The sequence below is a fragment of the Gymnoscopelus braueri genome, assembly GCF_963280865.1.
Source record: "Gymnoscopelus braueri genome assembly, chromosome: 12".
Taxonomy (NCBI): Eukaryota; Metazoa; Chordata; class Actinopteri; order Myctophiformes; family Myctophidae; genus Gymnoscopelus; species Gymnoscopelus braueri.
Genome location: NC_137614.1, coordinates 28,680,574 through 28,703,268, shown reverse-complemented (window position 1 = coordinate 28,703,268; position 22,695 = coordinate 28,680,574). Strand labels below are relative to the sequence as shown.

The 22,695-nt window shown below is 41.2% G+C and overlaps 2 protein-coding genes across 2 annotated transcripts in view; both read left to right on the top strand.

Moving 5' to 3' along the window:
- Positions 1 to 2: 2 nt before the first annotated feature.
- Positions 3 to 13,080, top strand: LOC308096471 (U8 snoRNA-decapping enzyme; the record flags this gene model as incomplete). The annotated part of the gene is made up of 4 exons (XM_080443891.1): positions 3 to 14; positions 1,467 to 1,507; positions 11,209 to 11,446; positions 11,662 to 13,080. The coding sequence occupies 4 exons, from the start codon at positions 3 to 5 to the stop codon at positions 11,908 to 11,910; spliced, it is 540 nt and encodes a 179-aa protein (XP_080300017.1). The 3' UTR covers positions 11,911 to 13,080.
- An 898-nt stretch (positions 13,081 to 13,978) lies between these two features.
- The window catches only part of arhgap4b (Rho GTPase activating protein 4b), a 33,718-nt gene continuing 25,001 nt past the window's right edge, over positions 13,979 to 22,695 (top strand). Inside the window, 1 exon segment of the mRNA XM_080444435.1 lies at positions 13,979 to 14,103. The gene's annotated coding sequence lies outside the window, so the exon portion shown is untranslated.

The following is a 22,695-nucleotide window of genomic DNA, read 5'->3' as shown; positions in this document are numbered from 1 at the left end:
TGATGGCTACTCTGGTAAGACTACTCCTGGGCCTTACACCTACAACTCATCTAACCCCTGCTCACTTTGCTAGGGTCGGATGGCTCAGGGTTGAGGACAGAGTACAGCAACTTGCAATGGGCCTGGTCTACAAGATACACCACAACAACCTTGAACCTTGAACCAGAGGTAGCTCCACTGATCACGTCCAACCCAGATTTGGCACAAACAAGGGGTTGAATTCGTTCTTCTGCTATGCAACAAAAATGTTGTTTATAAGATGTTCTGCATAGTAGTGTATATCTGTCTGTATATAATGTCACTATGAATTGAGTACAAAGGACCCCAATTGTAACAAGCCATAGGCTTTTAAAAAAAAATCCTATTTAGTTGACCTTGTATTTGAAATGTACTTTCATGTGTTTTTATTTTGCAAACTTCCAAATAAAGTATTCAATCAATCAATCAATCAATCAATCAATCAATCAATCAATCAATCCATCACATCACAGGTTCTGATATAATTGTCCTGAATTGATTAGAACTGATGCACTAGAATGTACTGTAATACTGTAACTACACTACATTTTATTAGTAGTTTGAGTTGTTTTTCTTATTTCTTTCTGGAATATTCTTGGTCATTGTACTCATATCATGTGCGTTGGGAGCTGCAATCTGACCAATCATGAACTCTGAGTTGATTGACTAATAAATTCTGCCTTTTAAGCTATACCTTGGAACTGGCAACCTCTAGCATCACGTCTAAGCTGATTTGACCAGGCAGCCAGAGCCATCTGGCTTTATTATACTTGCTGTACAGTGTGTAGATACAGTAGAAGAATCCTAGAATAACCTCAGGGCTCTGCTCCAAACCAGCAGATGGGGCAAGAGAGCTTGGCATGTAATCAGTGTGCATACTTCCACCTGAACTTCCTGTTATGGTTATTCCTCTGGCTGGGCTACATGTATCACTGTATGGCATGTATGCATGAAAGAGGGAATTCTCAGTCCATAGGCCTTCAAGTTACTCAAGCTTTTTCAGTGAGGTTAGCCTTTTATTGTGCCTTCTGATTTAGTTTGGACAGTCTAGTCATAGGCTTACTTACTTTATTACTTATTTACTGTAGCATACTGTAAGTGTGTGTGTGTGTGTGTGTGTGTGTGTGTGTGTGTGTGTGTGTGTGTGTGTGTGTGTGTGTGTGTGTGTGTGTGTGTGTGTGTGTGTGTGTGTGTGTGTGTGTGTGTGTGTGTGAGTGAGAGAGTCTGTCCATCTGCAGATTTATTTCTATCTACACAAATCCTCTGTGTTAATTTAACTCATGTGAGTGTAAAAGTGGACATGTATGGCTAACACCGAGGATTTTATGTGCATTCATGTGTATGCTATGAAAATTTCAATGAGGGAGTCCTCATGCATTGACACGTGCATGTACTGTAAAATATGCTTGCTTGTGTGTCTGTGTCCTTTTTTTCCCACTCCCCAACAGATGCAGATGCGCTTTGACGGTCTATTGGGGTTCCCTGGTGGGTGAGTCCCTGACAATATTTTAGAGAAATGTTTTTGTTATTTTATTCAGTGAGCAGCCTAATCAACATCTCTTTTCAAGAGGGCCTTTTTTGAGAGAGGAAATGTTTGCCACACATTACAAAATGGAAAGAAAAGCACAATGACAAAGACCACACCACACAACACAGTTGTTTTTACAAGTTGGTTGCTGGAAAGTCATGTACTGTGTGCATCTTTTCCAGTTGATAGACATTGTGTAACCCATTGGATATGGTTTATTATTCATTAGTGCTGACAGATTTTCCAGACAATTCATAGGAATTGAAAGCTAGGCTGCAGCAAGAGTGGAAGTAAAAAATAACTGGAGTGACACATAAAAAACAAAGGAAATAGGAATCATTTGATTATCTATTTTATTTATGTGCTGCAGCAGCTAATAATCTGGAAGTAGTTGAGAAGCTGTGAGGGAGTCTTTATAGTCAGGGGATATTAGCAGAATATTTTCCAATCTTGGAATAAATTCCTTACCAAAAAAAATCTTCGCCAATGTGTTTGTAAAGGTGTCTAGTAACACATCTCACAAAGACTGAAATGCAGTCCCCCTAGGAGAATTTTTGACAGCTCCTTGTAGAGATGATGGCGGACCAAGTATGAACATAGAAGTCAAATTAAATATGGTTTCCAGTTCATAACCAAGTGGACGGGTTGGCTCATCGCAAAGACCCCCCCCCTCCCCCTTTGGACAACGATCTCTAAAGGTTCCTGCTTTGAGATAAAGGGGAAGCCTTTATTACTCAATGGCATGCCTTCAGCCAGAAGACACACACAGGCTCTCTCTCTCTCTCTCTGTCTTGCTAGATAAGGGAAACCTTAAACTTTTATGACATGAAAAGAATGTCTTGCTCTTCTGCCACAGTGTGACTAACTGCCTATAGCCAAGACAGTGAGCAACAAGCGAATGTGAATAAACGGTTTTCGTGTCATGTTTTGTCACTTTAAAATATATAATTATTGTCCGGTACTAGGACTACAACAAAAATATGAACTTTGGTGTTTCTAAATGTGATGCTTTTCTGGTAAATTAGACTTCAATGTTTAACTGCTTGCTGTTTTACATAATGCTGTCATGTTTAATATCTAGGCAATTCTTAATTCATTGGGATTCCAAATATCCGGTCAAATGTATTAGTAGAAGGGCCTCAAGATAGTTAGCAGATAAGTTTAGTTTTTCATAATAGTAAGGAAGGTTGCCACACACAGCCGCCTTCAACACGCCCCCAATGGGCCAAGAAGGAGGAAGACCCCTCCTTCCAACTATAAAGAGGACTGGTCACCCAGTTCTCTCTCTCTCTTCCACCACGCTCTCGATGACCAGGGGGTCGACTCATCCCTGAGTCCCTTCTTTCTGCTCTCTCTGGGGTGCCAAATCCCCCCACGCTTCTCTCCTGACGACAACGCAACAACAGAAGGTCGACGAGAAGTCCCTTCCCCCTCTCCACACGGGTGACACCCTGTTCTACACTACTGCACAGACACTAGCTATCCATGCTAGCCAACGCCTCAGGTCCACCCCACGAGAAGAACCACGGGCCTACGTCCAGCCAAAGCCAGATGCCTGCTCCTGCTCCTGCTCCTGCTGAAAAGCTGCTCCGCTCCTTCTAACACGTGGGCCAAAAGCCACACATCCTGTCTCCTCAATCCGAGTTGAGTGGAGACTGAGGACGCTCTCCAGCCAAAGCCAGATGCTCCTAGATGACAACTGCCTGGACACTAGCTAAACCTGCTAGCCACAGCCTCATGGTCTCTCCACCAGAGACCAAAGAATCATCTTCGCCCCTCCCCCAATGGACAGGCGAGCATAATGCATTTCACATGTGGGGTGGCAACTGAGTGTAGTTTTGAGGGCAGATTAGCTATTTTTGATCATTGATCTTTCTCTTTTCGTTATGACTTTAATCCCTTCTTCTCCTTTAGTATATTAAAATGTGGCCATTCGATCTGATTAGATTGTAGATCTGTTATGTTGTATATTGTTGAGATTTTAACCGGTTTCATCACCTTATGAAGTACTGATCTATTGTTCTTTTCCCCATGTCATTGGTTGTTTTATTATCCTAGGATTTATCTTAATAAACACTTTATTTTGACCTAAAAGGAAGTCCTTTTCAAAATGATTTCAGAGCAAATATTTCCAATCATTCCCTAACCAGAACCCATGCATCATACTGTGTCAAAGATTCTTGCGTAGCCCTTTTCATGGTTGTGTTGAGGTGCAAATTAATCCCTTAATTTGCACAATTCCTTAATTTTTGGTGAAAATTCATATTTTGATTTTTCAGAAAATATTTTCAATATTTTCATAATTATCATTATTATTTCCCATAATTATTACCCCATGTCCGCTACATAAAGTGGTGCCCCGTTGTGAGGCACAGTCCCTGATGTCTGGTTAGAGAATAATTGGAAAATTTGGAAATCTTGGAAAAATTGCCAGAGAAAATCTCTTGTTTAAAATAGGTCTCGCTCCTAAACATCTAAATTCCTGTGGTGATAAGAGAACAAAGGGCACTTTAACCGTGCCCCTTCTCTCCACCCCCACAGATATTTAGAGAACTCATGCTGGCGTCATCTAGTGGCCAACTTGCAGAATAATCTGAAGCTCGTGAGTTAGGGGTCTTGCGGAATCATCAAGCCTGTTGGAATAGTGATCTGACAAAGAGCTAAATTTAAGTCCATGGAGTCTCCCTCCGTGTGTATACCCTAGTGGCGTGAACAAATCCGTTACTAGAATAGTAATGTCAAATATCCTACATTTGATACATTGATTAATATATCTGCATTGAATTTAGTTTGATATTGTAATTACTGGATGCCCCTCTCCATTGTTGAGGAAGTTTGAAATACAGCATTCTTCACTTCCTGTAGAGTAAAAACAAAATTAACTAACTAATCCTTAGTGTAACCAATAACTACCAATAATTAAACTGCTAAAGTTGGTAGGTAGAAGTGAGACTGTGTCACACTTATTTTTTTAACTGGATACAAGCAGACTTGTGTGCCAGTTGTAACTTAGTGACACATAGCGGTACACACATACCTAGCCCATCCCCTTTTGAACACCCCTTAAACAGGAACAGAAGGGGGGGGGGGGCGAGGAAGCCTGGTCCTTGTCTTGCATGTCATAAAACCACAGGCAGAGACAAACAGTAGACCACCTTTGTTTTGTTCATACTAGTGACTGGCTTGTAGTAACTAATAGTCCATACTTTGGCAGTGTAAACACTTCTATGGTAAAGGGCCGATGTTATTTAAAGGTTAATACACTTTGAGTTTGGGTATAGTTTCTCGTTCTAACTCTATTCTAAGACTAACCTGTAGTATTGTACAAATTGTTTCCCCTTTTGTGAAACAACACAGTAAATCTGGCGATTGCAAACGATTTTCGGTTATAATTGCGTTAATTTTTCAATGTCTCGCTTTCCAAAGATCGTTTGCAGATTGTTCACGTTTATTCTGAGGTTTTTATAAATGGATAAAATTATTTGAATAGTAGGAAAAAAAAAAAAAAAAAAAAAATTAATTTTTTTTTTTTTGTTTTTTTTTATTTTATTGAAGTTTTTTTTTGGATTAATTTTTGGAGTTTACTTCCCATAAGTGAGACTTCCCTGTCGAGTCCGACTGATTAGTCATAGAAAGAGCGAGTAACACAACAAGATGTCTGAGCCCTCCACTCCACCCAGCTACACCGATATAATCGGGCAGTTAATAACATTGTTTACAGTGATATTGGGGTTAGTTTTAATATACGTAGATCCTTTAAAAGGGCTACGTCACGTGTTACACTCAATTGTATACACAATAAAACGTGCCTTGGAGTTTCTAACAGACAGCCTTGACCCTAAACTGCAAGACACTGTTCAATTTGACTTTGATAGAGATATGAGTCAGACTGGAGCATGTCACCTGGTTACACCTTTTAAAACAGCTAAAGGTCAAACAGACATAGAACAGACGGGGTGTGCTCTGCTGAGAACCGATTTAGGCCAGCAAAATACTCAGTTAGAAGTGGCACAACACCAAATAAAACAGCAAACTGCAATGTTGGATGCAGCCGTACAGGCCACACAACAGCACACAGCTATGCTGAATGCGGCAACAGGTTACATCACCATGCTACAGAACCTTAACATAGGATTGGAGCAAGCGAAAACGCAACAAAATGGTGAGATAACCTTAGCCAAACAGCAAATTGGTCAACTGCAAGACACTGTCATTGAACTACAACTGCTCATCGCAGAAAACTTCATGCAAAACAGTGTCAAGTTACAAATAGCACAAGACAGTGTCACTCAATTGCAGGATAGAACTGAGCTCCTCGAGAAGGGTGATTGGATCAGTGAGAATGACTTTGCTAAAAGGTTCCATGACCTCCAAGGCCAATCACAAGCACTCTCTGGTCAGCCTCACTATGATCATTATCCTGTGACGCAGCAGCCTCTGGTAGATAGACCACCCATTCGAGCTGAACACTATGTCCAAGGACACGCCTCAAATGGCTTGCCCGCCATGTTACCGTCTTTCCAATCTTTTCAGAACATACCTCCGGCGGTCAGGCAACCTGCCCTCGAGCCATATGCCTGGGGTTATGCAGCATTGAATGCACCAGTACCCCTACCTCAAACCACGGGGGGGTGCGAGCCGGCACATCTGCTGAGTAATACCGACTTAGCCAAAGTTGCGAAATTCATCCCAAATTTCGACCCAAAGCCCGGTGAATCTAAAGACACACACATTTACTTAGATGATATAGATTATCACTTAGCAGAATGTGGTGTAAGTGACACAGATACCAAGGTTAAATTGATTTATCAAACCGCAAACCGCGAGGTAACTGGCTTTATCAGGCGACAGACAGACGAGGTCCGAGCAAATTGGCCTGTTCTGTGTCAAGCGATAATTGAAGAATTTGCTGACCACCGAGCTTTAGGAGGTCTCTTGTCCGCCGTGTCCGTCTGTCAACACGAAGGTGAAAAAATTAATCCCTTTTATAACCGTTTGAGGATTGCATTTTTTGGTAACAAAAATGTGCCGGATATGGAGGAAAATGTGAATTTCAAGGATTTGTTCTTGAATAATTTACACCCTTCCATTAAAAAGCACATTCCTATTGGAATCAATTCTAAAAAGCGTGCAGCTGATTTACGCAATCTGGCACGGCAAGCTTTTGATAGAGAATGCAATGAACCTCAAAGGGCATCGCATAAAATTGTTGACGCCCAAATCGATAGTTGGCAGCCCAAGAGACAGGACGACCATGGTTTATACAGGGGGGACGACCACCAAGCTCCCTCCTGGAGATGTGCTCGGTCCTCCTCAAACGACCGCGGTCGCCCTCCCTCACGGGATAACTCTGGGACAAAACATGAGAACCCTGTTGAGTGTGTAAAACAGCTCCCAGCTGAGATCCCCAAACAATCACGACGGCAAAGAAAGGCACGCGCACACGCTGCCACACAAAATTCAAGCCCAGTCCGTGACAACAAGAATTGGAGAAGTCCTAATCGCGTTTAGCTCACCTTGATAAAAACCAAAAACACGGTGACTATTCTCAATGTATGTTTCAGATGACAACACTTCACAACAGTTCGTGTTTCATCTGTAACATCAGGGGGGTCCGGTATATATATATGTCTGTTGTTTTCAAAATTTAAAACTTTTTGTCAAGTTAACTGCTTGATTCCATTCCATTGGCGTTAACAGGTTGCAATGTTTATAGACATGCAGCAAAACTGCATTGACATACAAACAAATGTATAAATGCACCCCATCAAACTGGTAAAATAGTAAAGAGTCAACAGTCAAATGTGTTCATAAAAGGTAGATCAGGTTACTCAAAATAACATGGCCTCTCCCCAAGACGCTTAACGAGTTCATTTTGTGTCTCACCTAACTAACCTCCTCAGTCATTCTATGATAATGAACACTGTCTGGTTTGTGTGCTTGAATATTTTACTAACCCTAGGTGGATTAAAAGCATGCTACTAACAAAGTACACTGTAACTCCACCCACATTTAGTGTGATTTCCCCTCTTTATCCTACCAAAAGTGTATTACACTGATAGTGATGTATGATGGTTGCTACAAGAACCCAGTTAACAGGAACTGGACCAACTAAGACTTGTAGTGTTGTTCAGTCAATTCAGCTATATAGAAATTCTTGTCTCTGCACACAGGATGTGACTAAGGGGAGGAGCAAGACCCTTGTTATATAGGTTCTCAAATCTGCAGCAACTTCTTAACCTTAGCTAAAAAAAAAAAAACATACAAACTTTAACCTGTACCTGTACCGCCACATTTCCACTCACACCATCGTGAGCAGTACACTTAGGCCCATTTCACTATAGGTAACCCAAAGCCTACCTGTGAAGACAAAACTACATATAATCGTTGTGTGAATGTTTAGGAGTTTTTCCCTTTTTGTTCTCCGATTTATAATGTTTTCTTAGGTGTTTGTGATTATCCTAAAAGCCCTCTCAGAAAATAGTAGTCAGACAGTGACTGCCAATGCCTAATAGGTAATTTTCTTTCAAACAGTCGGATCCAGTGTCACTAGATCAGCTTAAGGAAAGAGTTGCCATTGACATGTGAATGCAGATGCTATGATTTCTATGTTCCTGTTGTCCTCTCACATTTTCTTTTGTGTTATCAAAGGTCGTGACGTCAACGTTCCGTTTCGTCTGACATTGATAACTAGGGGAGGTCTGTAGAGATGATGGCGGACCAAGTATGAACATAGAAGTCAAATTAAATATGGTTTCCAGTTCATAACCAAGTGGACGGGTTGGCTCATCGCAAAGACCCCCCCCCTCCCCCTTTGGACAACGATCTCTAAAGGTTCCTGCTTTGAGATAAAGGGGAAGCCTTTATTACTCAATGGCATGCCTTCAGCCAGAAGACACACACAGGCTCTCTCTCTCTCTCTCTGTCTTGCTAGATAAGGGAAACCTTAAACTTTTATGACATGAAAAGAATGTCTTGCTCTTCTGCCACAGTGTGACTAACTGCCTATAGCCAAGACAGTGAGCAACAAGCGAATGTGAATAAACGGTTTTCGTGTCATGTTTTGTCACTTTAAAATATATAATTATTGTCCGGTACTAGGACTACAACAAAAATATGAACTTTGGTGTTTCTAAATGTGATGCTTTTCTGGTAAATTAGACTTCAATGTTTAACTGCTTGCTGTTTTACATAATGCTGTCATGTTTAATATCTAGGCAATTCTTAATTCATTGGGATTCCAAATATCCGGTCAAATGTATTAGTAGAAGGGCCTCAAGATAGTTAGCAGATAAGTTTAGTTTTTCATAATAGTAAGGAAGGTTGCCACACACAGCCGCCTTCAACACGCCCCCAATGGGCCAAGAAGGAGGAAGACCCCTCCTTCCAACTATAAAGAGGACTGGTCACCCAGTTCTCTCTCTCTCTTCCACCACGCTCTCGATGACCAGGGGGTCGACTCATCCCTGAGTCCCTTCTTTCTGCTCTCTCTGGGGTGCCAAATCCCCCCACGCTTCTCTCCTGACGACAACGCAACAACAGAAGGTCGACGAGAAGTCCCTTCCCCCTCTCCACACGGGTGACACCCTGTTCTACACTACTGCACAGACACTAGCTATCCATGCTAGCCAACGCCTCAGGTCCACCCCACGAGAAGAACCACGGGCCTACGTCCAGCCAAAGCCAGATGCCTGCTCCTGCTCCTGCTCCTGCTGAAAAGCTGCTCCGCTCCTTCTAACACGTGGGCCAAAAGCCACACATCCTGTCTCCTCAATCCGAGTTGAGTGGAGACTGAGGACGCTCTCCAGCCAAAGCCAGATGCTCCTAGATGACAACTGCCTGGACACTAGCTAAACCTGCTAGCCACAGCCTCATGGTCTCTCCACCAGAGACCAAAGAATCATCTTCGCCCCTCCCCCAATGGACAGGCGAGCATAATGCATTTCACATGTGGGGTGGCAACTGAGTGTAGTTTTGAGGGCAGATTAGCTATTTTTGATCATTGATCTTTCTCTTTTCGTTATGACTTTAATCCCTTCTTCTCCTTTAGTATATTAAAATGTGGCCATTCGATCTGATTAGATTGTAGATCTGTTATGTTGTATATTGTTGAGATTTTAACCGGTTTCATCACCTTATGAAGTACTGATCTATTGTTCTTTTCCCCATGTCATTGGTTGTTTTATTATCCTAGGATTTATCTTAATAAACACTTTATTTTGACCTAAAAGGAAGTCCTTTTCAAAATGATTTCAGAGCAAATATTTCCAATCATTCCCTAACCAGAACCCATGCATCATACTGTGTCAAAGATTCTTGCGTAGCCCTTTTCATGGTTGTGTTGAGGTGCAAATTAATCCCTTAATTTGCACAATTCCTTAATTTTTGGTGAAAATTCATATTTTGATTTTTCAGAAAATATTTTCAATATTTTCATAATTATCATTATTATTTCCCATAATTATTACCCCATGTCCGCTACATCCTTAAAGTTGGGGTACCCACCATAACCTTGGTTAAAAAGAAATCAAATTTTAATTCTGTTTTAAGTAGCATGTGAGGGGTCAAACTAGGGTGTTTTTATGATTCTGAATCCATTGCAAGCATTTGTTTTGCACCAAAACCACTCCTTGTGTAAAAAGCCCATTGAGATTTGGCCGTTTTTAGCCCAAGGAGTGGTTTTGGTGCAAAACAAATGCTTGCAATGTGTTCAGAATCATAAAAATACCCTAGTTTGACACCTCACATGCTACTTAAAACAGAATTAAATTTAGATTTTTTTTAACCAAGGTTATGGTGGGTACCCCAACTTTAAGGAGCTGTCAAAAATTCTCCTAGGAGGACTGCATTTCAGTCTTTGTGAGATGTGTTACTAGACACCTTTACAAACACATTGGTGAAGATTTTTTTTGGTAATATCCCCTGACTATTAGGATTTCTATTGACTTGCTTTGAGGTCTTTGTGGACACAGCTGTTGTGTGGCAAGGGGGAAATAATTGCACATCACATTTGACTTCATCCCACTTATTCCTCAACTTGATTTGGTGTTGCTTGTTTCAGTAGGTCCTGACACTTGACTCAAGACTTTACTTTTTTGTATTTGTCTCTAGACTAGCGGTTCTCAATGTGGAGTTCACAGACCACTGAAATGATTGATAGTTAATCTTTTCCATATAATACAACTAGAGAACATACCTGTATATTAATGTCCTTTTTGATCAGTTTCACTGTTCTCTCTCGTATCTACAGTACATAGTCACTATTAGACAGTAAAAGAATTCTGTACTAAATGACATACCATATAAGACCAAATCATAATTTCTTAACAACAACAAAAAAGTTATTACATTGCAGCCACAGAGATAAACATCTTAATGCATATCAAATTGGGGGTCCTTGATATTAAAAAAGGGTGAGGATCACTGCTCTAGAGACCAACCCTGGGATCCTATGACTTGTGATTTATTATACATGTGCCTCGAGGAAACATTTGGTCACACCTCATTGAGGTGTGACCAAACGCTTCCTCGAGTCACATGTACAATAAATCACATTTTAAAGTAAAGAATCTTCCAATCTACTTGATTTAGTTGCACACATGCTAGTACTAGGGGAGCAATAGAACTGATGTATGATTGGGACCTCTCATCCATGACCCCAGGCTTGTTAACCCTTCAGAAGAGACCCTGGAGGCGGGACTAAGCAGGGAATTGGGGGAGGAGCTGGGTGTGGCACTTCCTGTGTCGGTGGAGAATCATGTGGCTTCTTGCTATGCTCCCTCCTCTTCTTCCTCCTCTTCTAATCTCATCACTCACTTTTATGTGAAGAAGATAGATGAGGAACAAGTTATGGAAGTGGAAAAAGCAGCCGCATCCACGGCGACAGATCATGGACAGGAGGTAGTGTGTGTGTGCAATTTTCCTTTCAGAATGATAATTTATGTGATCTTATGCTTTGTTCCCCATCTCTCTCTGCCTCTCTTTTTGTTTTCCCCTCTCTATCCCACCCCTTCTCTCTCTCTCCATTTCAATTCCTCTGCTCTATTTCTCACTCACCCTCCATATTTCTCCATGGTTCTCACTTTCTTGTTGTGTCTCTTGCTTTCTGTCTCCAGGTCCTGGGGATGGTGAGAATCCCTCTGTACACAATGAAAGGTGGAGGAGGCCTGCCCTCCTTCCTGTCACACTCGTTCATCGGGAACTGCCGCTCTCAGCTGCTTGACGCTCTGCTGCGCTTCAACCTCATCAGCCCTCAGGAATTGCAGGAAGCCCTCATGCACTCTGTAAAGATACACACACGCACCTCCAAAGACCTGCAGGCATCCATCACACTCGCAGAAGGGAAGGGGATGATAGATGGCTAAATTGAAATATACCTGGACATGTATCAGCACCACACAAACAAACACAAACCCTGTCTGTGTGCGACCACATAAAGTTGATGACAACCTTTCACTCTTACTGTACATGTACACACACACACACACACACACACACACACACACACACACACACACACACACACACACACATCCTTATTTAATGCTTGCTGACTGAGCCTATGACTCATGTGATTGCCTACATGTGACACTTGGAGAATACGCTGTCAAACGCTTTACTCTTAAGGAAAATTAAAAGTGTTCAGGTATTAAAATACAATGAAATACTCTGTTTCTCTGCCTTAACACAAGGGACACACCATCCCAAAACAAAAGAATACCCCAAAAAAAGACGACTACAGACGTATATAGACTGTGTACACAATGCACTCCTATGTACATTATACTGTATACACAATATACACATTCTCATTGTTTTAGACTTGACATATGTCATTGCCTTATGTGAATTGTCACAGCAGATCATTGAATGTTGCGAGATACAGAATAAACACATGACATGAGGCAACATCTTGGCAATATGACAGGACTGTGTTCCTTAATCCTGACTTATACTTTGTCGTACGACCGTGTCACATGCCGAAAACAGCCAATGTACAAGCTCACAACGCCTCACATTGCAAAGCATTGTGTGCTTGTAGATCTGCCGTTTTCAGTGCATGAAGCCATCACACGGCAGCGTATAAATTAAGCATTATTTGGAAACACACTGCAAGCGATCGGTGGTGGCATTCACCAATCGACAGGTTCGCAGTGGGCATGGCCCAGAGAAAAGCAGCTTATTCTGAATTGAAAAGTGCAGCGGATTTCTTAAGATTCTCTACATTTTAATTCACTGTATTCAGCCTAGCACAGCTACAGTCCAAGGTTTCATTATGCTGTGACATACTTATAAAGCCTGCAGCCCAAGATTTCATACCATACCAAACTATACCCTTGATACACATAACCTAACTGCACCAGATGCTTGTTCCCGAGCAGTGTTGCTAGTGAGCAAGAACAGAGGGCTGAACCTTGTCTTTGATGCTAATTACACCTGGGATATATGTTGGTAAATCTATAATGAGAACATTATATAGCCAGTTAGCCATTGCTTTTCTTTTTTCTTTACAGGTTTAAGTAAACAAAAGAACAGTCAAATACAGCGTGTACAGTTGGGGAGTATTGAAAGAATTTTTAAATTGTATTTTCATCTTTTATTTTAATTTTGTCATCAGTCTTTTATTAACACAAAATCATTGATGATATGGATTTCATGTGAGTGGATAATTTATCTTTTTGTAACAACGTGCAAATGTACAAACCAAATGGACCCTTTCAGGTCCATTTGGTTTGGTTAAATTAACACTGAGGATTTTACTGTGTAATAGGATTTATCAGCACGGTTTGCGTCCAGTGTGATGCGATCTGCTTTGATTCACTGCCGATGGGTTTTATAAATGTCGCCTGATCTGAGCGCGCTTTTCTCGAGCCGTCGACAGGAGATGTGCGCCTCATCCGGCACAACAGGAAACATAAAGAGACTGTAGGTGGTGGTAACACTGTGGTTGTGTTGTGTCTCTCCATGCACACCGTGTGTCTTCCTCTTTGTGTGTGTCTGTGTTTGTGGTCGCCCGCTAGTCAACGGTGTGGGGAGAAAGGATGTTGTCAAATGATGGCGTTGTCAGGGCGAGTAATACAAGGTCATCAGAAAAACATTTCATGGCGTGAGGAAGGGATGGGGGCAGTGCTGAGATGAAGGGAGGGAGGGAAGGAGCAGCAGGGATGGATGTAGGGAGAGCGGGAGCGAGGGATGCTCAGAGAGAAAGCGAGTGTATTCATAGATGCAGCGGTATTTATAGCTGCCTGAGGAGAGGAGAGAGTGGGGGGCGTGGCTTGGGTTGTGGCATTCTCTGCTTCACTAGAGAGAGAGAGAGAGAGAGAGAGAGAGAGAAGGCTATTTGAGCAGACTGGAGAGGGAAGGAAGGAGGGAGGGCTGTTTTTAAGTGTGTGTGTATGTGTGTGTGTGCCTGAGAAAAGAGGGAGGGAGGGGGGGAGATTACAGAGCTGAGAGAAATCTGTCAGGTTCAAACACTGCTCTCTCTGTGTGATAGAGAGAGAGAGAACAAGGGAAGAGGAGAAGAACGGATAGAAACACATAGAGGACTACAAAGTGAGGTATGTACAACTGTCATGCTGCTGCTGTTCATGAAACCAACAGCAACCTGTGTGTGTGTGCATGTGCGTGCGTGTGTCTGAGGGTGCACTGTGTGTATACGTGTGACTATTGTGAATACAAATCTGTCTGTGCATGTGTTTTGTTGTGTGCTGGCTGTAATAAGTGGACAAATGCAGGATGGATGTAGGTTACTGACTGTTAGGGGTATCAATTATGTAATACGTGTGCAGTGTGCACCATCTTCAGTGTTGTTGTTGCTGCTGCTGCTGCTGCTGCTGCTGTGTGTGTGTGTGTGTGACGTGTGTGTGTGTGTGTGTGTGTGTGTGTGTTTATATGCATGTGTAAATATGCTTACAGATGATTAGGTGTGCATGTATCCATTGTGCAGAGTAGTGTGTGTGTTTTCCCCCATACCAAGTGATTTATGGCTGTTGTAAACGTGAGCCCTGCTCGTCCACTGCTGTCAGAGCTCCTGGATCACGATTGGTCCTGCTCATTACTCCCCGTGGTATTGACAGCTCATTCACTGGTCCTCCTTTTAAGACACTGTTTCTCACCGCATGGTCCGTGGACCACCAGGGGTCCAAATGGACCCTTATATGGGTCTGTAACTCTCAAGAGTGAAAATAACACTGCTGATTTTACAGTGTACTGTAGATTGGGATCCCAGAGATCCCAGAGTGTACAAATGGATGGACTGGGGCACTGTTTCCCAAACAGTGGGTCGGGACCCATCTTTGGGTCGTGGATACATTTTTATGGGTTGTGAGTAAAAATATCTCTTTTTTTTTTCGTTTCCTACATAAATAAATAAAATATATATATATATATATTATTTCACAAGATTCAAAACAATTCCATTTTTCAAAAGTATTTCATAAATAAAATGAAAAAAATTGAATCATTTCCATAAATAATAGCATAATCGATAAGCTCGCAACACATTAAGATGCAACATGTTGTTAACTTGTACATCAGCTATTTTCACTATTGTTTTTAAATAGGGCATAAGAGATTAATTCATAATGTATTTTTTAGTTTAGAAACGTTTTCTTTTGGGTCTCAAGCTGAAAAGGTTTGGGGAAACCCTGGACTAGGATCCATTTGGTTCCCTTTGTACACTCTCAGAGATACAGACCCGTATGCGTTCATTTGGACCCCTAGTGGTCACAGAACCCTAAATTGAGAAACAGTGTTTTTTTAAGACACACAGATATGTGTGTGTGTGCGGTTTAACTGGCGTCCTGAAGGCATCTGTAAACTAATATGGTCATTGTTTTGGTTTATGATGGAGCACACTGGAGCTTAATGCTGACATAATAGAGGAGCTCAGACATGACCCTGTCACCTACATAGTTACACAGGTTACTTCTCCATTGAACTAATTAATGGAGAAGTTTCATTTCCCCATGCAAAAGAGATCAGGTTTTATTCAGGCTTGGTTTTCCCAGAAGCTTTATTGCACATACTTGTAACATAATCTGTCTGTTGACCTGCACTGACTAGTTGGTTCATTGGCTTATTGATTTTAGTATTACTATTACTGTGTGTTTGGGAAGCCCAGCTCTCTTTATGTAAATTGCTTTCCCAAAATCTTGCCTGGCTACTGTATGTAGTGGTAAAATGTTCAATCTATGATGCAAGTCCCTGAACTTCAAACAGCAGACAAGTGATACATTATTGTTTTGATACTATATTAATATTAGTTACTGTCGCTGCAGTAAAGACATCATTTTGGGAGATCTACCCTACTTTACTGAGCATGGTAACTTTTTGTTTAGTATAATTTCACCTACAGTATCACTACAGTGTTACCTGTATTCCCTCAGTCATAAAGCAAGAGAAAGAAAGCAGGCCGCAAGTTCAGGTGGAAATCCCCAAATCAAAAGAAAATGCTGATGTAATTTCCACAAAACCCCAACCAGTCAATGGGTAATTGCTAGATTTTCTTTTTTTTCTTTTTACTATAACGATAACGTGGTCATATAAGAACCATTTCAATCCTGCCCTGTCTACCAACTACTGCACCACTAACAGAACTGAACTGTGAATCAAATCAAATTAACTCACTCTCTACCTCTACCACTGCTACAAAGAAAAAAAGCAAAGATGGAAAACCCTGGCAGAAAGGTAGAGGTCCAGGAGAGCCTGTGGGTGTGGTGAACCTGACCTGCCTGGCAGCCTCTCTCTCTGCCCACACAGTGTCCAACTGTCAACACTGTTTTCATTGAACCACTTGAACCCCAGCATCCACATTCTGGAGGGAACATTAGCCCAAAGAAATTGCTGATCTGCAAGCATGTAGATCTGCTATTTTTCTGACCTTGTTGAATCTTGCCCCTGAATAATCGAAATTACATTAGAAAAAACAACATTAAACTAATACAAACAAACTAATAGAAAAGGGCCTTTTCAAAATAAAAATTGCAAACCTATAATAACCTTGCCTGTCAGCCTCTCTCCCCACACAGTGTCCAACTGTCAAGACTGTTTTCATAAAAATAAAAAAAGGACCTACAGGACATTCCACAAATATTACCTGTAAATTACCCTCTGCATAAACTCTTTCAGCAAACAACCCCACAAGTGTAGCGGGGAATGGAAATCTCCCCGGCATGTGACATGTATTTTTTCAGCCCAGGGTATTGCAAAACTGTCCTTGCCCAAATACACCCAACGGCAACAGTGCCCAAAATCAGTTGGGCCCTTGTCTTAATATCCTGTATGTGTCAGTACAGTAGACCAGTATATTGTAGCTGTAAGGCTGAAACTTTGTATCTCCATATTTCATCTTTTTATCGTTTTTTTTTCTTCTTTTCATAAATGAATGCCCTAATTTATACTCATCATATGACAGTGTTGCACAAAAGTAGCAACACATTTTAAAAACTTTTGCCTATAATGACAAAATACAGGTTCAAAGTGGTTAAGTATATCTGTGAGATTTATAAATATTTAACCAATGAAATTATTAGAGCTTGTGACTAAATAATAACTACACTGGATCCATTGGAACACAGGTTATTTTTCCCATTTCTTGAAAAGTAACAGTTTTGGACATACAAAGTTTCTCCCCGACAGTGACGATATGCTGGTGGACAGGGCATATCTTAGGGAAACCTCTTATCTCCATATATGTATTATTTTTCATAAATGAATGCCCTACTTTGTCATACTAAAGTACAGTGTCACAGAAAAGTAGCAAAAATAGCCGCTCTACGAGCTCATAATGCATTGCGATGTGATGTGTTGTGAGCTTGTACATCTGCTATTTTTGAAAAGAAAAAAAACATTGTATCCATTGGAACACAGGTTCTTTCTCTACATTTCCTGAAAAGTAACGGTTTTGGACATATAAGGTTTCCACCCGACTACTCCGATATACTACTGCACGTGCACACTGAGACCTTGAGATGTAGCATCCTTTTTACCAGACTTGAGGTAAAACCTGTTGTAGTAAGCATACTGTACCAATGGCCTGGTTTCCTCTAAGTTACTGTATGACTGTGCACATACAAACTGTTGAGAGGCCTAAAGCTAAGCTACTGTATGAAACAAGGCAAATTTGTCATAATGAATTTGTATTCCTTGCATAGCTTAAAAGGAAAGCTGGTGGCAGAGCCAATTTGACTGCATACCTTATGTCAGCTTTGGTCCTTTGTGGCAGCAGCACCTGTGGGAACCTTCTCGTACTCAGTATCCTGTTTGCTATGCCAGCTGTTCAGTAATTCTGTTGACGTTGAAGCCAATCTTTTGGGCTGTGAGAACACTTTTCGGGACTTTGACTCAGGTATATCAAAAAAAAAAATCTGGCAGATTATAACGATTTTAACCACATTAACACTGGCATCCCTATTTAGGCCAATTTCCCCCCAAAAAAAGAAAAATTCACAATCTTTAAAGATGTGTTTGAAATGTTTTAAAACAGCAAAAATAGCAGTTCCACAAGCTTATGCGATGCGTTGTGAGCTTGTAGATCGGCTATGATGAAGTTTATAGGGCTTAAGACAGGCTGTTTCACGCAAGATCAATTTCTCACATTATATGTGTACAATAGGGTGGAGACATGATTATTATTATTTTTTTTATTTCTCCTTTATTTTACCAGGAATAGTCCCATTGAGATAAAAAACAATCTCTTTTGCAAGGGAGTCCTGGCCAAAACAGCAGCACACAAAGTTTCACTGTTTGATTGGTTTATGACTACTAGTTGCATAGCGTGACATAATGAATGGGCGACATAATGAAGTTTCAGACAGATCTCCAAAAAGGCTGCTGTTGTAAGCTAAACCTGGTATAGTAGCAGTCTGGGTTCATTCTATGTCTGAGCAATTAACCGAAATGATTGAAACCGACATATAGAGCCAATAACCAAATGTTAATATTAAATAATCTAGTTTTTTTGTTTGTATAATAATAATAATTTCTTATATATAAAACAAATCAATCAATCAACTAAATCTATTTGTCTGATTAACCACTTAACCCCGTATTATAGTTTGTTGTACAACGGTGGCGTGTAAAAACTGCTAGTTCATTCCATAACTGGGGCCTGATGCCGGTCGTTGCTATGGAGAATGAATGAATTAATGAATTAATCCACACCAAAGAAGGCTGCCATGGATTGATTACTTCCAATTCTGTGTTTGACACGGAAACGCAGCAATTAATATGATTTTTTATCTCTGCCAGGCTGGAACGGCCGGGGTTCTGGCCTGGGGCGGGGATTGTGTTTTCCCACCTGACTTCCTGTCTGTCTGTTTGTGAGAAGAATGGCGCACCGGAGTAAGCACCAGTCTGGTGTATTTATAATATCTGTCTGTCTCTTATATGTCATCATGATTTGTGTGCGTGGGGATCTCATTTTAAACAAGCTTAGTGCTTTATGAGCCTTCCAGTTTAGTAGACCTTGTATTGTGAATTTGTACTTCCAAGTACTGTTGTTCTCATGTCTTACTAAATAAAGTACATCAATCAATCAATCAATCAATCAATCAATCAATCAATCAATCAATCAATCAATCAATCAATGTCTGTGTCCAGCTAATCTCGGACACCACTGGACCGATCACGGTGAAACTTTGCACACACACCAGTAGACCATGGAAAAACCTCCACCCTAAAGTTTCAACTCATGGTGGCACTATAACAGGTCACGTTTTAACCTAAAACTATATTTTATGATGGAAGTCCAAGGGTCTGGAATCACGCTGAAACCTTGCCCATAGTTGGAGTCATACGTCATAAATATGTCATAGATGACTGACGTCATCATAGATGATATCACAGGCTGGTCACATGAAGTTCGAGATCCACATTGGAGCCAAGTCCGAGATCCACATTAAAGTCATGCCGTTTCTACAGTATTTGGATCCCGAGATCCACATGATTTCCTAGTTTCACTTCACTTTATGTATGTACACTGATTATGTTTTGAAGTGTATAATGTGTCGTGATCGTCACTTGTGACATAAACATTAGTGAGCTGGTGTGTTGTCATCCAATCAGTGAGCCTGCATGGCCGTTTCCAGTTGGCCTGTCACACTGACAAGCGTCATGTCTGATTTGACTGTACTTGACTTGTGTACACAGAAGTGTTTGTATTGCATGTCTGACAACACAAATTACACCGAGATCAGTTTGGATAACTCAGCGCATCCTTTTAACAGCCCCGTGCTTATCTGCAGCCACACTGCAAAATCCTGAGTGTTCATTTAAGTCTGAGAGTCTACAAATGGCGAACCCGTAGGCTGTGCTGACACAGGGCAATCCAAGCAGACATTAAGCTTGATTTATACTCCGTCATACGACGGTGTCATGTGCAGAAAATAGCAACAAGCTCACAACACGTCCCATCCACCACGCGTTGTGAGCTTGTAGGTCGTCTATACGATGGAGCATAAATTATGATGTAAAAAGCAGGAAACCTTTCACTTATTTTTGTTAAGATTGCACAATCCTAACAAAAAGAAGTTAAAGGTTTCCTGCTTTTTAGGAAATGAGCAATTCTGGTTAACTTTAGTTTCCCGTCGACGCCCACCGGTTTTCAACATTTGATACTGAGCTGCCGCTGGTTCCTACACAGGAGACAGTGCAGCTGCTGAGAGACAATGCAGCTGTGAATTACAGTTAACTTTCCAAAAAAGGGAAAAGTTTTAGATGCGTCTCTCCGCAAGAAACATTTAACACCTAACTAGGTCATCGACAAAGCAGAGTCTGGCCCATGCGGCTCAGTTTGGCTATCACTCAATGTGAGGAGAAGCCCCATACTTTATCACCCATACAATGTGCCACTTCATGTAATTTATGCACAATCCCCATAGTGACCATTGATTTATACAGCGGACATTTATATGTGTTGGGGGGTTTGTTGACCCCCGAGTTTGATGTACTGTAAAGAGCAAAACGGCCGCTGTGTGAATATGGTCAAGAAGCCTCCATCATGGTCTCTTGTACTCTCTCTTGCCATTGTTCTACTACTTTATATTCACTCTGCGTGTAGTGATGGACCCCTTTATTTCTGTGACCTTGACATGAAATGTGGGCTACTGTACGCCTTTTACTGACCTTTGCCTAAACCTCCTCTACCCTCTCCCTCTGGCCACCTCCTGTCTACCTTGGTCCATCAACCTCCCTGTCCTCTGTAGTACTCTACCACATCCTTTCTCCCCCTCTCTTTCTTGACTATAGCATCACTTTCTCGCTGTCTCTTTTTCTCTCTTTTGCTCCTCTTACTCCCCTTCTCTCCCTTTCTTTAATCCAGTCTTCCTTTCATTCCTCATCCCCCCCCTCTCTCTCTCTCTCTCTCTCCACCCACTTTCTCTCTCTCCGATTTATCCGTCCTTTTTTCCCCCCTTCTAGTGTTTCTCTCTCAGATCAATTACCAGCTCCTTTGTTCAGGGGAGATTAAGGTCGTGTGCTGATGAAGGTCCCAGGAGTCTCCATGGTCTCTGAGCCTCTCTAGGCATCCTTGTAGTGGAAATGTCTCTCCATTTATTCTTATTATACTCTCCATTACTCTCAATTTATTTTTAATCGGACGAGTTTTAATATTATTCATGTATGTCAGGGTCACCTGACATTTGGGTGAATAACACATACGAGTGCATATCAACCTTGTTGTTCAAAAAATTATATTGCGTAGCCTATCTGCCCCCCAAACAAAGTATGTTTTAAAAAATGATGTTTTCAATTGATGTTTTCTACTCTAGTCTACAAGGCATGTCTGTACACCTTCAGTGAGATAAGATAGTATGAGCTGAGAAGTGAATATAGGGAAGCAACAGGAGTGAGCTTGTAGATCTGCAATTTTCCCAATATTTGCCTCTTTCTTATATTATTTGACAATTTGGCTGATGTTTGACCAGTTCATGGTACAGGATTCAAAGAAATTATTGTTGCTTCTTATGATGGGTAATTTTAGCCTTTAGTAAATTATCTTCTATAAATTATGTGACTAATGAATGATGCACAGAAAATCATGACACTTTTCAAAGCCTGCTTTTACAGTTTTAGGTTTTCCTTCTGAATTAGGTTTGGTTGTATTAGGTTAGAGGTAGGTCATACTATAGTTGTACTAGTACAGTTACATTTAGATCTGGATATGGTTGACTTATGGCTTGGTTATGGTCAAGGTTTGGTAGTGAGTGACTGGGGAGCATTTCTTCTGTTTAGGCTGGCACATGTAGGCACTAGGAGAATACCGAAACGTCTGGTTGAGCAATCAACACAGGATGTGGAAATGTGTGTGTGTGTGTGTGTGTGTGTGTGTGTGTGTGTGTGTGTGTGTGTGTGTGTGTGTGTGTGTGTGTGTGTGTGTGTGTGTGTGTGTGTGTGTGTGTGTGTGTGTGTGTGTGTGTGTGTGTGTGTGTGTGTGTGTGCGTGCGTGCGTGCAGCTGCATTCATATTTGGATGTGTTAGAGACATGAAATGAGACCATGTGCGTTTATGTGGACTAATAAATGTCAATGCAAATTATGTCTAATGGAATATAAGCCCTTTGCACTGTATTAAACTAATTACTGTCTCTAGTCTAAACCATTAACCCAGTTTTCCTGCAATGATGCTTGAAACTTGTCATTGCATTTATAAGTGGGATAATGTAATTTTTTCTCAGACCTAAACCTTTTACAGAACTTATCAGCTGTACCTTCAATTCTCCTAGAAACACTAATGCACATCAGCAGGTCTGCTGTGTGTGTGTGTGTGTGTGTGTGTGCGTGTGCGTGTGCGTGTGCGTGTGCGTGCGTGCGTGCGTGCGTGCGTGCGTGCGTGCGCGTTGTTTCTGTATCCGTGTCCTTGAATGCTACGGATATCAGATTTATAATGTCTGGCATGTTTAAATGAGCCAAGTCTGAATTAATCAAGCCTTGACCTGGAATTATGTATTTTCAGTTTGTGACTCAAGGAAGTACTACTACTGTATGTGTAAAACCCAACATTTATATCCCTGTGAAAAATACATGCTTGACTCGTATATCTTTGAGTTCCAACCGAGACCGATGTCCTTCATCACTGTTAAGCCTGATTTATTCTTGGTGGGGGTCGTGAACCGAAATATTGTGCATCTGTTGTTTTCGGTGAGTGAGCGA